The 17977-nt window shown below is 38.6% G+C and overlaps 1 protein-coding gene across 1 annotated transcript in view; it reads left to right on the top strand.

The window, feature by feature from the left end:
• THEMIS (thymocyte selection associated) overlaps nucleotides 1–15588 on the top strand; it is a 137655-nt gene extending 122067 nt beyond the window's left edge. Inside the window, exons 5-6 of the mRNA XM_015557842.1 lie at nucleotides 3922–4075; nucleotides 15318–15588. Coding sequence (XP_015413328.1) covers nucleotides 3922–4075; nucleotides 15318–15349 — 186 coding nt within the window. The 3' untranslated portion in view covers nucleotides 15350–15588. The remainder of the gene's footprint in view (nucleotides 1–3921; nucleotides 4076–15317) is intronic.
• The last annotated feature ends 2389 nt before the right edge of the window (nucleotides 15589–17977 follow it).

Here is a 17977-nt window from a genome sequence, read left to right as displayed (position 1 = left end):
AGGAACACTAAAAGCAGTACGCAAACTACAAGCCAAGAAAAACATGAGAAATAATTTAACAGTTGCTTTTTATTAACAGACAGGATTCTAATGACTCATTTCTAATGACAAGTTAAGTGGAAATTATACAAAATAAACAGGATTTATTTTTAAAGGACAACTCTAGAGTGGTTACAAAGGCCTGATGCATGCCAGTTCAAATTTATTGGTGTTCTTCTTTATTCTTTGCACACATTTTATTTTTCTCATTTTCTTCTGTTCCTGATCTTCAAGTTGAAGGCTTGACGTCTGCAAAGCAGTGCCTGACATAGAATTTTATTTCTTTCATTATTGTCAGGCCACAATCTTGTGCCTCAGTAATATAGAGCAACTGTATATACATACTCAGTTCTCAGGCTCTCACTTTCCCTTTTATAACCATTCTTTGATTTATAATTTCAATATATAGTGACTGATCTAACTTGAACCAGAGACGTATATGGAATATTATATGACTATAGTATTTGCAACAATTGCATCAATGAGTTTATTTAAAAATATAAGAGTTTCAATATGTATTTTAATGACTAAAATAAGTTCAAATATGTGTGCCTTTCTACTATATAATGACTACTGTTAGTGACTGTATATCATGCTTAACATATGAACGTGTGAGTAGCCATTGATAAGCTAGACAAAGAAAAAGTAAAACTTGAGTCTATATTATTCAAGCATTTCTCCATTTATTTAATACTAGAGGCCCGGTACATGAAATTTGTGCACTGGAGGGGGGTCCCTCAGCCTGGCCTGCGCTCTCCCGCAGTCCGTGAGCCCTCGGGGATGTCTGACTGCTGAGGAGGTGGGAGAGGCTCCCGCCACTGCCACTGCATTCACCAGCCATGAACCCGACTTCTGGCTGAGCGGCATTCCCTCTGTGGGAGCACACTGACCACCAGGGGGCAGCTCCTAATTAAGTGTCTGCCCCCTGGTGGTCAGTGCACATCATAGTGACCGGTCGTTCTACTGTTCAGTCGATTTGCATATTAGCCTTTTATTATATAGGATGTAGTTATTTGATACCTACTGTATTCAAAACACTGAGATAAGAACTGAGAACATTGAATAGGACAGATATAGTCCTTATTCTAGTTGGTTTATATTTTTAACCAGAGAGATAGACATTAAACATTAATCCAGGTGTTATTTCACTGTATTTGTGAAAACGGCTTTGCAGTACAAGGACAAGGTGCTCAGAGACTAGAAAACAAAGGATCTGGCTAAAGTCTACATGGTAAGGGAAACCTTGAAGGAAGTCTTTTTTTTTTTAATATATTTTATTGATTTTTTACAAAGAGGATGGGAGAGAGATAGAGAGTTAGAAGCATCGATGAGAGAGAAACATCGATCAGCTGCCTCCTGCACATCCCCCACTGGGGATGTGCCCGCAACCCAGGTACAAAAAATATGGAACCCTTCACGAATTTGCGTGTCATCCTTGCGCAGGGGCCATGCTAATCTTCTCTGTAACGTTCCAATTTTAGTATATGTGCTGCCGAAGCGAGCACTTGAAGGAAGTCTTGAGTTTGTGATAATGTTCTAGGTAAATGGAATAGCCACGCCTTACATCGGGAAGGAAGAATGGTGGGATTGTAGAACTAAACAAAGGACATTAGAGTTGGAGTCCAGAGTGCTTATCATGTTATACAAGCTCTGCCTGATCTTGTTTCATAAATCTGGCCCCTCAGGGCCTCAGAGTTATAACAAGTAGTTGGTAAATTAAGCCATATAATTGTTGAAATTATCTAGAAATGGTTAATAAAGATAATTACATCAATAACAAAACCTTGAGGAACACTTAACAGTCAATGGAATCCAAGAATGAGTAGTCAGAGTGGGAAGAGGGACACCAGAAACAGGAAAGGGAGTGACCAGACATGCTAAATGCTGCAGAGAGATAACAGAGTAATGTCTGACATCTGGTTTTAGAAGTAGGATGGATGCTGCATAGAGAAAGAAGGGAAAAGAGCCTAGAGGGCTGGTGGATATAGAGAAAGCCTGACAATAAATTTATAAACTCATGGTGAGTAATGGGCTTACATTTTTGTGGGCTGTGGATGAGTCAAGTATAAACAAGTATAGTGGTTTGGTTCCAGGAAATACCAACACTCAGACTCTGACCTGATTTGTCACTGGAAGTGTCACCAGGATCCCTCCTTTTGTCATTAGGAAAGGAATTGGAGAATTATTTACCCATGATGCACCACACTGTATTTTAAATCTCTGCTTAAACAATTGAAGACATTCTGTTTGAACGATTTGGAGCTTGAGACTATGTGAGTCCTGCTTGTATTCTCACACTGCAGCCAGGACCCGGGATAACACAGGTGAATGGTTGTTGATGTGCTCATTATCTGTTGCCACACGGTGCGGCCTACTCGCCGAAAGACTTATGGCACACCTCCAAAGACAGTTATTTAGTTCCTGAGGCTGTGGAGTTCAGCTGACCTGGGCTGGGTTTGCCCAAAAGCCTGGGGCTCCTCTGGCTGTGATTGTCTCATCTCGGATGACTGGGATGACCTGAGTCTGCTCTCTGTCCTGGTCAGCATCCAGCAGGCTGGTCTAGGCATGTTCTTATGGCAGAATGGAAGAATAAGAATGAGAAAAAACAATTATGCAAGCATCTGTCAAGTCTCTGTTTGTGTCGATGGGCCAATATCATCCGGGTCCACAGGAAGTCACATGGACAAGGCAGAAGTCAGAGTATGAGGGCACTGAAAAAATGACAAGGACAGGACCTGGATACAGAGAATGGTAAAGGATTGGGGCCATAACAGCAACCAGCCCACCACACTGAATGAATATATGAATGATTGGATCATAGAATAGCACCAGGAGCCCTGGACTAAGGGTCAGGAGACATATCCCAAAAGCTCAGCACTGTTTATTTTGTTAATTTGGGTGAATCATGTAATTACGCTGGACCCTAATTTTCTTATTGGTCTTTTTCAATCTTTAAAGCCTTTGATTCAAGCTTTCAATGACATTTTTAATGAATTTAATGCTATACACAATCTGTAGGAGGAACTTAAGAAAAGTTGTTCATTGTGCTATCCTTTTGTGAATTAACATGGCTATGTGGATAGCCCCAAACAGGTAATTATGACTTTGTGAATCTTTGAATATTTTGTAATCACATTCAAACTGAAAAACTTCTAGTCGGAATTTGGGTATGAAACATGATGCTGAAAGTTCACTTTCTTTTTAGGTCTTAATTTTGGCTCCTATTTGATGATTCTTTGAAGCATACAACATACTAGTACAACATCAAACACTATATGCCATCTCATATGCGAGATGAGTTTTTGGGTTTATTGATGTTATGCTTTAATAATTCATTGTTATGATAATTTTTTTTGCTTAAATTGACTGGAAGAACTTTGTCAAGTTTGCATGATAGTGATACAAGTGTGATTTATTTTTAGGCAGACGTTATGATTTGTTTTATAAAAAGAATGACAATAATACAGAAGTGAAATCTCTTCATTATACAGTGTGTAATTATGCAATATATAATGAAATGCAGGGTTATTTACTATAGAGATAAAAACTGAGCAAAAATATTCTAAATGAAGAATACTTTATAAGATTCACAAGAAGAAAGTAACATATACAAATGGTCTTTGGAAATGACTTTCCACATCTGAGATGTCTTCTTATACTAGTCACTTAGAGTGCCACAAAACTTCCACACCTAGGTTACCAAAATATATGGATGAAAATGTAGTTTGTAACTCCCTTTGACACATAAGAATGTTCTGTTCCAGATATAAGAAATAACTTGCCATTTGATAAATGTTTACCCTTGTCATATCCCTGGGAAGCATTTATTTTGGACTGATAATTTACTTGTAAAATCAATCACTCTGGCTTGTCTCATTTCAGAGTCTCCATGTAGATATATCCAAGAAACTTCATTCCCATCAAGCTGGCCTGGATTCAAAAGTACCAGTTGGTTGTCAAAATGCTTTGGCTGATCTGGAGAAAGAGAGAAGCAAGAGTGGAGCAGCGGCAGTAGCAGGCACCGATGGAACCACAGGTCGTTAGCCACATGTTGGGGGCTTCAACACCTCCGCGACAAATGCACAATATACAGATTCTTGCTACAGTTTTGTTTGGAATCTATAGTTCAGTCAAAGTGACTGTCTGACCTGAAAATCTCATTGGAATATAGTTTTAACTGCAGCATACTATTGAATACTCACACTAATGCTAGGTCTCTTCATTGTTTTTTATTAGATTTTTCTCACTTACGGTTTTCATGGCCAAGGAATTACTTTATTCTAAGACTGCTTGTATTACCATGACACTGACATTTTTAAATTTTTGCTAGAATTAAGAAGGATTAATGTCTTGAGGTGAGGTTAACATAATTGCGATGTTTCCGTTTAAAGAAGCGTCAGCTAAGTAATCCAGTGCAGACTTGAAATATCACAGCTTAGTTTATAGAAAGGGTGACCTGATAGTTTTCACCTCTACTGAAAGCAAAACAGGAGCAAGTGGACTTGTGGAGATGTTGATAGCATTCAATTAAGCCACCCAGTCTAACTTCCATATAGTGCAAACCTGAGATGAGTTAGCAAGGGAATTATTTTAGGCACAGCAAAGCAGCTCAATATCTATTACATGTTATCTTTGAAACTTTACACTGCAGTTTGTAAGAAAAATGAAACTGTAATTATTCTTAAGCATATGGTTTGTTTCTTCTCCCTCCTTATCTGGTTTTGTAGCGAGCACTCTTTCTTCCTCCAAGGGCATGTAAAAGTCACACTACTAGATAAGAAGTCTCTGCAGTGTTGCTGCTGAAACTCTGTACAATCTGTTCTTTCATGTAGTTAGCTTACTGGCTTCTGACACTCCCATAAAAATATCCCATGGAGCTTTTCTTATTACCTTTTCATTGAGTCTCTCCGAGTGATAAAAATGAAATTCTGAAAAGGGCTTTGAAAACCATGCATATTGCCATTCCTCCAAGTTTCAAACACTAACCAAGTACAACTGGACAAGAAACAGCTACTACAGGAAAAATTGCTGCAGTGTGTTCAGTCTCAAGCCATCATTAATTTATAGGAAACTATTTTTTTTTCCCTAAGATGATGGATCCTAAAAAGTACCAGATAACACATTCCTGTGATCAAAGCTTTTGTTTCAGTTATAGGAAAATTTGTCTGACCTATCACTGTGTGTGCATCTTCCTGGGAGAGTACATTGCAGCCCCAGCTTTGCAGCCTGAATGAATAGTTCAGAGTATATCACAGATCAGGGCAGGCCTATCTCAAACATACTGCCTGCAAGTGATGATTTAGGGAAAAATATCTTTGAATTAAAGTATAGGTTCTAGGCAAGGCTTCCTAATTTTATTCAAGAGAGTAAAATGAACCGTTACTTAGGTTCGGTAATTTCAACACGCATTTTTCCCCCCAGAAATTATTTAGTATGCTCATCTGAGCAATGTTTTCATTTGCTATCCCATTTGTAATCACAATACATTGCAGAGTCGGTCTCCATTATGAACTAGAGTGGTGTGACAATTCCATATATGAAAACACAAAAGTTAAGTAAAGCAGGAACATTATTCTTCAAATGTCATTTACCTCATCTAATACACTTTATGTTTTTTGGTTTAAAATAGAAAGACTCACTGTCTCTCTACTGAGCATTTACCAGACTTGGAATGAATTCTCATCTCTGAAGAGCACCACTGTGGAGTTCAGATGGGCAAAGGGCATCCTTTCTGAGCTTCCCTCTCTTTTTTCTAAACTCTCTCTGGTGAGAGTGCCAGTTTTAGAATCTTTGTATATATATATATATATATATATATATATATATCACCTTATTAGGACAGGGTTCCAGCTTCTGTAGTTTTACTCGTTCTGGACACCTAGATCTCTTTCTTCCAGGTAGGTGAAGTGGAACCACTTTGAATGTGTATCTAATAATTTCTCTAGAGGGCATTCATTCCTTCTTTTGGAATTGAATGTAAACACCTGGAAGTTTCACTGTGAACGCACATATGTAAATACCTGGAAGTTTCACTGTGAACGCACATATGTCAACGATAGTTCTGCTGTTGCAGCCAGGAGGACAGCCAAGTATATATACCTCGGTCAGCCCTATCCCCCTGTCACTAGGACGCTGATGGAAATGACTCCCCACACCTCCTGGATGACCTTCTGTGGGTCCTTCATTCACTTTGGTTGCTTGGCGATGACCACGTGTTCTTTTAGGAGCACTGTTATTAAGTCTGCAGGTTGTTTTGTTCATAAATTACTAAGAGAACAGTTCTCTGAAAGTAGGATGATTAAGTGGTTAACCTTTGGAGTCTGAACTCAGACTGCTGGGATTAAATCTTGTCTGTTCCACTTGCTGGCTGTGTACCACTAGCCATTTGTTAGTGTCGCTACCTCTTTATTTGTAAAATTGGGTTAATAACAGTGCTACACCGTAAGCTCTTTCACAAGCTGCATTAGGTAAAATAGGTTAAAGTCGGTCTAGAACACCATAAACTCCAATCGAATCCTCGCTATTATAATTAACTTCGGCATCTCTATGGGTTGATGGCTAAGAAAAACGTTGCTTCCTGGCAGTGTGCTCTGCAACGTGCAGGTGGAGATCTCCTCCTGTGGCTCTTGCAGACTTTCAGTTTCTATCTGTATTTTTTCCCTTTGAGAACCGTATCCCATTGGGAAGTTCATGGCCTCTAGGAATCCTATGGACATGAGAACAGACTAGAAATCTTCTGGAGATGAGTCACTGATTCTTCTGAGTCCAAGAAACATGGTAATTGTGCAGAGACAAGGAGGCCCTGAAACTTCCTAACGGACCCCTTTCCCATCTTACCTCTGCGGCAGGGAGAGCAGAGGCTTCACCTGTGCCATTCTTGGTGGGTGACGTGTGTTACTGTGTTACGTGCAGATGTTTATTTTAGCAGTTTGTTACCCTTTCCCAGGGTAAACTTGCGTGGGACAGCGTATTAAGGAGGGCTCTTTGGAACAACACGTAGGCAGAGGAACTAAAGCAGGCCTGGGGAGAGGAAGAAGTTAAAAGACACTGAAGACCTCGGCTGATCCCACTGGGAGCTCTGGAACTGGCCTGGCTCTTCAGAGTTGCCCTGTGTTGGGGTGAAGGGACCAGGCCCTTATAGCTCCTGAATCAGTCATTGGATACAGATGCCCCTGAGGAGGGGGCATGGCTGTGGGCAAGGTGGCTTCCTTCAGCCAAGAGCAGTCCTTTGGTATCAGAGGATTCTCAGTCAGGTGTGAGGAGGATGTGATTATTATGTAGGCCACTCCCTAGTGCAGTGGTTGCTTCTGGTGATCTGGTGCTAAACAGGAGGCTTAATCTTTTAAAATATGCCTGTTTGGTTTTGCCCTACATAAATGTTCTCTACTGAACAAATTTTATACTTTCCTAATCAACATTCTCTAATGGAATTTCCTTTCTTTGGAAGCTTCAACTATGTTCTTCTAATTATTCCTACATCTTTAAGCTAAACTCAAGACTCACCCTCCATATATTAGACTTGCCAAGTAGTGAGAAGCCTAGATGAGAAAATAGAACACAGCTACTCTGAGGTCTAGTCCCAGCTCTGCACAAACTAGATGGGTGACCTTCCACAAAATATTTCACTTTTCGGAGGTGTATTTTCCTCACCAAAATAGGAGGTGTGCCAGGTCGTTTTCATCCCCTGTCAGTTCTGAAAGCGTTGCTTCTATGGCCTATTCTGATATCACAGAGTGATGCAACTGTTGCTCATCTCTCAGTAAGGCTCACATGGAGATGATGCCACATCTACGAACACACTTATTATGGTAAATTAACCAGGTGAGAGGAAAGGCGCTCCATGGAAAAACGTTTCACTGAGGTCAAGGAGAGAGCCAGAAGTAAAGAATGGATCTATAAGAAACCAAAGCAGTCTTTATATAGAGTTTTAAATTAATCCTAATGTTAAACTTCCGATTTTACTTCTATGATGGAAAACAATACACAGGGCAGTGCCCCATCAGGATTAGTGTGGGAATTAGACAAAGTGAGGGTCCTGTATTAAAGACCTTGACCGAATGATTGAATGTATGCTACAAAGAGGTAGTACTTTAGATATAAAATATAGTCTTGTCTCTCAATTTTAAGAAACACTTCAGCAATTAGTGTTATTCTGAGCATTGTGTAATTTGAAGCATAATAATTACTTTTACTCCAGACCAGAAAACCTGTTATTTAAAATATTGGATCATTTCAAACCAGTAATCCAAAAATCTGATATACTTTTTATCCTGCCATTTAACATCAGCACAGCGTTTTCATAATATAAACAAAATAATGACACCAGTAGAATTCCCCTTATATTTCCGGGGAATACTATCTAAGTTTTGGAACTACTGACAGCCTGAAGTAAAATGTTATAAGATTGCTCTTCATTTTATTGCAACTTCTTTCCCTCTTCTCAGAAGGTTTAAATGTTTGAGAATATGCTGGAAGGAGAACCCGCAGTCATTTCAAATTCTTTGAACAATTCTGAAATATCATTTCCTATTAGGTAGTTGTGTGCGTACTGACAGCCTTGCCCCTCGCCTTCCCTAGAGATTAATTTATTTCCTGCAGTGCTTGCTCTTCATGGAAAATCTGACTCCTCAGCCTTCACCAGTGGGAGTTCTCATCAGCAGAATGTTAATTATAAAAGCAAAACCATATACTGTATTGAAAGGGAAAAACAGTTCTCCAGGCAAAGCAAACTTTGTCTTTCCTTGTCTATTCTTTTCACTCCATTCTCTCCGCAATCTGTGGCTGGACAGAACATTAGCCATTGGGGAAGCAGCCTGTGAGATGGTGAGGAATAGAGGAAAATGTGCAGGCTTTGCAACCAGACAGACCCAACACTGAGCTGCCACATTACTCTGTGATTTCGTTTCCTGGTCTGTAAAATGAGGATAGAAATATTTGCCTCACATGAAATTGTGTAATGAGACTGGCATAGAGTAGACACTAAAAAAATTATCATTATTACAAAGCTCCTTCAACAACCTTTGTTTAGCACTTGCTGTATATTAGTCGCTATGGCATAATATTAACCGTGTATCATGGTGGTTTATGAAGGAACCTATTAGAGATTTGAAGAAATATATCTTTCAGGTCTTAAGAGACAGAAATGTTAGACTAAGACAGATTACTGAGATACCCTGTTCTGAAACCTGTTCTTAATCTTCATTTTCTGACTCTTCTCATCACCACTTTTACAGCTTTATAGTGGGTGCTAAGGACTTATGAACATATTATTTTTTCACCAATAAGTCCTTTAAAAAAATCCCCAAACTCTTTGCTAATAGTTTTAGGTCTTTTAGAACTTGAAAAAGTTTTTGAGTTTATTGTTTAAAATTATTTTCTCTAAAATAAAAAATTGTCAGTTTCTCTTTGATTTTGTCTCAGAAATAAAACTTTGGTAAATTAAATCTTGAGACAGAGAAGGCAATAGCATGACAGCAAAGTGTAGATAAGGCTGAAAAATACTTACCAGATGAAGAAACAAAATCTATTACTTTAAGGCCAGAAAGATCAGTTTCAATAACATGATTGTGATTAATCGTTTCATTTAAGTGAATTAACTTTTTACATATTTCCCCCTGTTATTTTATGATTTGGGGGTAACATTAGAAAGAGAACAACTAAAGCATTAGATGAAGAGATGTTATGGTGCAAACTCATGACAACTGAGACCTAGTACAGGCCGCTACAAGTAGAGATGAGATGTGTGTGTGTGTGTGTGTGTGTGATGTACAACTTATGATAAGGAGTATTCTTTCATATGAAAAAGTAACATTTTTTCTTAAGATCAGTGATAGTATTTAACTTGGGTAGAACAATGGGCCCGATATATATGATGAGCTTTGACTTTCATAGAGTCAAGTACAAATCATTGATTGATTCTTTTTTAATGATAATTACATTTTTAAAGCATGAAAGTCACTACTAAATAAGTTTTTGAGCCTCCCCCTCCATTTTACTCATGAATAATATTTAATCTTATTATTTTAAATTGCTCTTCCCCTTTTTCTCACCATTTTTTGGGGGCAGGCAAAAATATTTTAGTTATTTTCCAAACTAAATCTGGTTTTTATTTTGTTCAAGAAGACCACCTTTACTCTGACCCATGAACTAAGCAAAACAAGAAGGACAGATGACGTAACTTTCAAAATTTATTTCAGTGTTTCTCTAAGTTCTTGAACATAAAAAAAGTCACATATGAGCATGTTAAAAATACTTATTCTTTGGATCTGCTCTCTAGAGCAGAGTTGGCAAACTCTGGCAGTTGGTCTAACCTGTCCCATCGCCTGCTTTTGTACAGCCACAAAGTAAGAATTTTATTTTTTATTTTTAAGTGTTTGGAAAAAATTAAAGGAAAAGAAATATTTTTGACCTGACAAAATTTCATATGATTCAAATTTCAATGTCTCTATGAAGTTTTATTGGAACACAGCCACACTTATTCACTTAGCTATTATCTATGCCTCTTTTCCTCTTCTGCTCTTTCAGCAGAGTTGAGTAGTTTTGACGGAAACCAGAAGCAAAGCCTCAAATATTTACTATTCGGCCTTTAGAGTAAAAGTTTGCTGACCTCTGCTCTAGAGAATCTAATTCAGAAGTTGTCAAGTAGGAACTTGGAATAGATTGCAACTTGTTTCTTGGGTGATTGGAGTCTCCGAACCACACTTTTTTTAAAAAAAATATATTTTATTGAACTTTTACAGAGAGGAAGGGAGAGAAATAGAGAGCCAGAAACATCGATCAGCTGCCTCCTGCACATAGGGGATGTGTCCGCAACCCAGGTACATGCCATACCCTTGACCGGAATCAAACCTGGGACCCTTCAGTCCGCAGGCCGACACTCTATCCACTGAGCCAAACCGGTTTCGGCCAAACCACAGTTTAAAAATAATGCAGTAGAAGTCTTGTAAGTAACTTCTCTTTTTTTCTCACTCATCACACCCACTACATCAACAAGCCCTATTGGCTTTATCTTCACACAATGTCTAGAATACAATCATTTTTAGCATGGTCACGGTTATCAACCTAGTTCAAGTCATCATCATTTCTTATCTGGACTCTTGTATTGAGAACCTAACTAATCTATCTGCTTCTGCCCTTGCTTCATATTGTCCCCATTCTCCACACAGCAATCAGAGTAATTACGTTAAAACCTTGGTCAGATCATGGAACTCCTTTCCTCACAATCCTCCAGGGATCACCCTGCTTCTTCCCCTTTCTCACAATTGACCTCCTAACTGTTCCTCAGAAATGCTAGGAGTCCTCCATCCTCAGTGCTTCCATAGGCTGTTTTCTCTCTGTCACAGTCTTCCCTCCAGAAATCGGCATGGCTTCCAACTTTGCCTCTTTTAGGTCTTTCCTAAACGCACACAGCTTCATAGCCATTACCTTCTTTATGATGCCTCCTGTAACCACCTCATTTAGATTTGTAGTGCTCCTAGCTGGAACTGCCTAACTCCCTAATGCCATCTAGAACGTTATTTCTTATTTTGATTATGGGTCACCTTTCCTAGGTGAGGGCATTATGATGGCAGAGACTTCTTATCAGTGTTCTCTATCCTTAGGTTCTAGAAAATGGCATGGCTCATCATAGGCTCTCAATAAATATTTGAGTAAAGAAATGAACCCCAGACTCCCATTCTGTGGTTGAAATATAGTGTATGACACCTATCAAACAATTTCTGTGTGAAAGAACAGTTGCCACTAGTATAAATGTCAGACCCATTTCTGAAAAATGGTGCAATATCTTATAACCACTATAGATGAGAAGAATAAAACAGCTAGTCCAATCTCAACCAATAGCTGAATTATAACACATGCTAAGAAAAGTATAAGATGAATATAGATATGAAAATGGTACATGGATGAAAATCCTGTTGGAAATATTCAGGAGGGATTCCAGGAAAACACATTTCACAATCAAGCTGCCTACTAAAGGTGCTTACTGCAGATTTTACTGTTCACCATCAAGTTGAGCAATTTGAGGAGATTGGCACTCAAAATTCCCAACAGAGAAACAAGCAGGGTTTGACTGACCTGGGTTCAAATGAAGTCTTTAGGAAATACCAGTTTTATGAAAGAAGGTAAAGCACTTTTATATATACTTGAACTTGATTCCTTCAAAATAGAGAAAATAAAAATTTTCTTTCACGTTAATCCTCTGTCAACAAATTAGCCACTAATGTTATATGTATAAAGCTTTGATTTGTTGGTTGAACGCCAGGTTATTCCTACATAAATGTAGATCTTGACTATCACAGGACACTTTTGACTATCGAAGGATAGTGTTTAGAGAGAAAAACAAAACAAAACTACATTCTGTATCTATTCCTCAGTGGATGAAATGTTTGACTTGGTCTCCAAGGAGCTGAGTATACATTATTCCACATCTCTCACTTAATTTGATCATTTAAATAATTGTGAGTATTCAAAAGTAATCAGAGAATATTGAATTAAATGTAAGAAACATCACCTCCATATTAAGTTTGTGACATTTTAAAAGGAATGGTTGGTGAATACCAAAAGAACTGAGGTTCTAAATCAATTTGAATTTTATAACCTAAGTAATCATCAGAAAAATAAGTTCCTGCACATTTTGAGACTTCTTGAAAGTTAATGCAATAAAGAACACAGTTTCAATTCAATGTTACATCTGTTCTGTCAACTTGAGTGTGGATGTTAGTTGGAGCATTCCTACACTGGGTGGAAGATTGGACTAGTTCAGGCAGAGAGAGGCCACTTACAAGGTCCCCTCCAAAACTAAGATTGTTTAAATCCTATTATTTTATGTCAAAATAATCTAATTATACTAATCCCATCTCCTCCTGTTTTTCTGCTTAACTATGTACTATCTTAAATCAGTTTATTGACAAGGGAGAGTGAGACTAATAACTGTCAAGATGACAAATTGAACTTTCAAACTATGGGGCTTATAATAGTTTTATGTGAATATGATATGGTAATAGCAAGTAATATTCCTGTAGCACTTTACATTTTACAAAGTACTTGCAGGTCCATTATTTCATTTGCTATTTCTTCAACTCTGTGATTCAGTTATGATTATCAAAATTCATTCACTGAAAAAGTAATAGAATTTAGGGGTTCCTCAAGACCCATAGCCAGTAAGTCTCAGAATAAGGAATCATACCTAGGCCTTTATTTTCTGTTTTCTATACGACAGTATATCTATTTCATTTGCCCTCAAACTCCATTTCCCCCAAGAAAAGCAGCACTCTGAGGGAGGAATACTGTTGTTATTCCTTTTTTACAAATAAAGTCACAAAGATAGTAGGAGATAGGAGTGGGAATAAAATCTGGGCATACTGCCTAAAAAACCCGTGTCCTTTCATCTATAATGTATATACTACTACAGTGTGTTGATTTATTGCTGCTGTGGTGTAAGGAAGACCAAAATATCCACGGGCAGCAGTTGGGAATAGTGGGTGATGAGGAGAGGGAAAGAAACCAAGGCGAGCATGGAATCCAGGCTGCCTCTCTCTCATCAGCCACTGACTGCCCCTGCTCTGCCCCCAGCCCTCAGCCCCAAGCCCCAGTTGACACTGAGAGGAGATGTTGACAGAGGAGAATAAATCAGGCTGCTGAGGGAATTAACATGATGTGTGGAGAAATTCCACTTCTTTCTGCTTTGACATCTCCTTTCCTAAAACTTTCCCAATTAGCCTGTGAGCTACCCAGAGGTCACAAAACTATATACATTGTCTTTCTATTTCACACATATAAAAATAACTGGCAGTGGGTGAGAATAAAATTCCTCACTGTAAAATATAAAACCCTTTACATTTATTAACTCATTCAATCTTTGTCATAATAGGCACATAGGCATCATGTATAAAATAAGCACTATTATACTTCCCCCGTTTATTAAAGATGAGGAAATGAGGCACATAAAGGTTAGATGGCTTCCTTAAGGTTACAGAGTTAATATCTAGCAGGAAAAGAAGGAAGGAAAGGAGGGAGGGAGGGGAGGAGGGAGCTGGGAAAGAGGCAGGAGGGGAGGGGAGAAAGGAAAGAAAGGGAGGGTGAAGGGAAGAGAGGAAAGAAGAGAAACAAAGAAGAAAGAAACAAAGGGGCCAAATATATGGTGACAGAAGATGATTTGACTTTGGGTGGTGGGCACACAGTGCAATATACAGATAATGTGTCATAGAAATGTATGCTCGAAACCTATATGATCCTATTAACCAAATTCACCCCAATAAATTAACTTAAAATTTAAATAAATTAAGGGTCAAATAAAAAAAAGGAAAGAAACAAACAAAGGTAAGGAGAGAGGAAGGAGGAGAGAAAGGGAGATTTGAATGGAAAAAGGAAGGAGGGAGGGAAAAGAGAGGAAGGAAGGAGTGAGGAAGGCAAAGCTAATGAGCCTTGGGGCAAGAGCCCCCAGGCATCCTCTGGATGTCTGTGTGGCCAGCACCTAACAGGTCACAAATGACAGGTATGGAGAACGAAAGGGATGACGGGTTTTCTTTACCTCTTGGCTGTATGGTGCTAGTGCATGCTATCAGGGTTTTTAAGGCCCCCCCCCCCACACACACACACACAGGCACTGCTCCATCAAGCCGCACTGGAAAAGAATCAAGTGTCTCGCCTGCACACAGACACATTTCCTATTTGCAATGTAGCTTTCTCTACTTGAGTGTGGGTGGGATGCTGTGGTGAAGTCAAGCCTGTGTATATGTTAATCAGAAGCTTTAGCTCGGACAGCTGATGCTTGAGACCTGTTGCCTTCTCTTCCGTTGAACATTTATACGCAACCTTTTCTCCTCTGTAGTCAGGGCTGGGCTCTTTTCGGCAGGAGTGCTGGTCTGCAATCAGATATTCATTTTAGAGCACAGTCAACCTCAGGCTCTCGGTGAAGTTGTGTGATTGCTGGACAAGTTTCTCAACGTCACTGTGAATTCACTTTTTCCCCTTACATTTCCTCTATAATAGAGTTTTTATGCGGAAAAACTAAAAATGCAAAGGAAAGCACTTTGTAAACTGAAAAACACTTTACAAATTCAAGGTATTATCTGCTAGCTCATAAAAATACTTACCTTTTATCTAAAGAGCTTACATTTCTTACTTTTTTTTTTACTCTTATTTTTATCTCGGTTATTTCTTTAAAAGCATATATTCATGAGAGTGTCCTATAAGCAGTATTTGAAAGCAAGTAGTTTTCTTCCTGGCTATTTCCAATACATATTTCTGATAGACCCTTCTTATTTTTCCTTTCCTTATAGAAATGTTCAAAAATGAAAAACATCAAAAATGACGAGATGTGACTGAAGCCACTTGGGGAATGACCATAAATGTTGTGATGGAAAGCAAGCCTGGCCTTCTAGCTGAAAAACAACGATTTCCCAACGGCCCCCACAAGAAACTCGATTGCCCAGTGCAAAGAAGAAAACAACTTTAAACGTTTTAACAGATAAACAAAGCAGAAACCTATGTGTAGATGTCGCATAGTCTACTCTGTTGTGCCAAAACCTTTAAGTATTGTTTCATTGTCACCAGAACATATTTTTTTAATGTGCACATTTTGTGTGGTTCTTATTTTCACTAACAGCTATTGAGCAATTGGAAAACGATTTTATATTTCAGTTTCTGAGTAAAACCAGTACAAAATAGGATGACGAGTCACCAAATACTTTTCTTTTTACAAGTGGTTTTGCGTTGTTTTTTTTTTTTTTTTTGGTGTTCTCATCATTCGGTTAAAAATAACTTCAAGATATTATGGAGTGATTAGAATACCCAGGTTTCTAATCTGACTCTCTTGGGGCTGTATAAATGAATTTTACTTCACATTTTTAGTTGGTTGTGGAAGTACCCTGTAAATAAGTGTGTTGAGGTTTACCAGCCCAAGCCATCATGAGGCTTGGGGATTTTATCATAACTTTCTCCCCTGTTTCCTCACAACCAGAATTCATGACCACAGTTTCACCAAAGTTCTGCTAATATGCCTTAGTTTATGTACTGTATGTTAGATAATCCTTTCAATGGATGTTTATTAGGACCCTAGAAAAATTATTTTATTTATGTATTATTATGTGTTAAGTATACAATTTTATTTTGCATCTAATAAAATAAAGAGACAGATACGTTTTCTCATTGAAGTTATACAGGAATTTAATGTCAAGCTTTGGCTTTGTTCATAGGTCATACTCTTTACAAAAGTTATTAGTTAATCTCCTATCTCATAATTTCTTTTTATGTATAGAAACAATTCATTGGTTTAGTACCAAAGAGTTTCTGATGACAACAAATCACTAGACAACTTTTCAACAAAAGAGAAAATTACTGTTAGAGACTTTTTACACATATTTATACAGTCATGCACCCCTTAACAATGTTTTGGACAGTGATGGGCCACATATACAATGGTGTGCCATGGAGTACAAAGAAGCTGAGAACTTCCTGTTGCCTGGTGACATCATAGCCATCGTAACGTTAGCACAGAGGCTGCAAAAATCTACAAAGCTGTGGACGAGACGGCAAACAGCCTTAACCGAAGTGTGGATGAGGATGGCCTTGAGGCACTCCTAGAGGTGGTTCCTCAGCAACTGATTGATGAGAAGTTGTTGCAACTAGTACAGGAACACGAAGCTGAAGACCAGGCAAGGTGAAGGGAAAATGCAGGAGAAAAAGGAGAACCCCTAGGGAAGGTCAGTGACGGATTTGGCAGAAGCTTTTTCAAAACACTCCTCAAAAAGTTTGGAAACATGGACCCCAATCCGGACAGGTATTCGTGGTACATTATCTATTTACAAGCACACCTATGATGGAAAAAAAGGAACAAACCAAGCAAGCCATCGCGGACATGTTTCTGAAAGGAGCGACACCTGCCCGAGCAGAGCCTCCAGTGGGGCCTCCAGCAGGGCCTCCAGGAGGTCTCGCAGCAGCAGGAGTTGTGGTCAGGAGATGGCAGCAGGACGAGGGACACTGTCCCTGAAGACCTGGAGCGGGACAGGATGTGGAAATGGAAGGGAGTGATACTGATGACCCTGACCCTGTGTAGGCCTAGGCCAGTGGTCGGCAAACGGGCTCGCAAGCCACATGCGGCTCTTCGGCCCCCTGAGTGTGGCTCTTCCACAAAATACCGACTTCTGCGCATGGGCCACAAAGTTTCAATCGCACTGTTCGTGCGCGCCCGCTCGTGGTATTTTGAGTAGTCAACAGAGCCAAATATCAACAGTACAACGATTGAAATTTCTTTTGAGAGCCAAATTTTTTACACTTAAACTATATAGATAGGTACATTGTTATTAACTTCATTAGGGCACTCCTAAGGCTTAAGAAGAGCCACACTCAAGGGGCCAAAGACCCGCATGTGGCTCGCGAGCCCCAGTTTGCTGACCACAGGCCTAGGCTAATGTGTGTGTTTGTGCTTTAGTTTCTAACAAAAACATTTTAAAAGTAAATACAAATTTTAAAAATAGGAAAAAGCTTTTAGAATAAGAGTATAAAGAAATAAAATGTTTTTGTACAGCAGTACAATATGCTTACATTTTAAGTTTATTACAAAAGAATTGAAGAGTTTAAGAAATAAAAAGTATATAAGGTAAAAAAGTTACAGTAAGGTAAGGTTAATTTATTATTGGAGGAAGAAAAATATTTTTATCAATTTAATATAGACTAAGTGCTGTACAGTGTTTCAACAATAATGTAGAGTGCTGTCCTAGGCCTTCACAATCACCACTCATTCACTGACTCACCCAGAGCAACTTTTAGTCCTGCAAACTCTATTCATGGTAAATGCCCTCTAGGGGTATACCATTTTTAACCTTTTGTATGTATTTTTACTGTACTTTTCCTATTTAGAATATGTTTAAACATATAAATACTTACCATTGTGTTATAATTGCCTACATTATTCAGTACAATGATATGCTGTAGGCTTATA

The sequence above is a fragment of the Myotis davidii genome, unplaced genomic scaffold, assembly GCF_000327345.1.
Source record: "Myotis davidii unplaced genomic scaffold, ASM32734v1 scaffold147, whole genome shotgun sequence".
In the NCBI taxonomy this organism is placed as follows: Eukaryota; Metazoa; Chordata; class Mammalia; order Chiroptera; family Vespertilionidae; genus Myotis; species Myotis davidii.
Note: the sequence above shows the minus strand (reverse complement) of the source record. Positions and strands in the feature narration are given on the sequence as shown.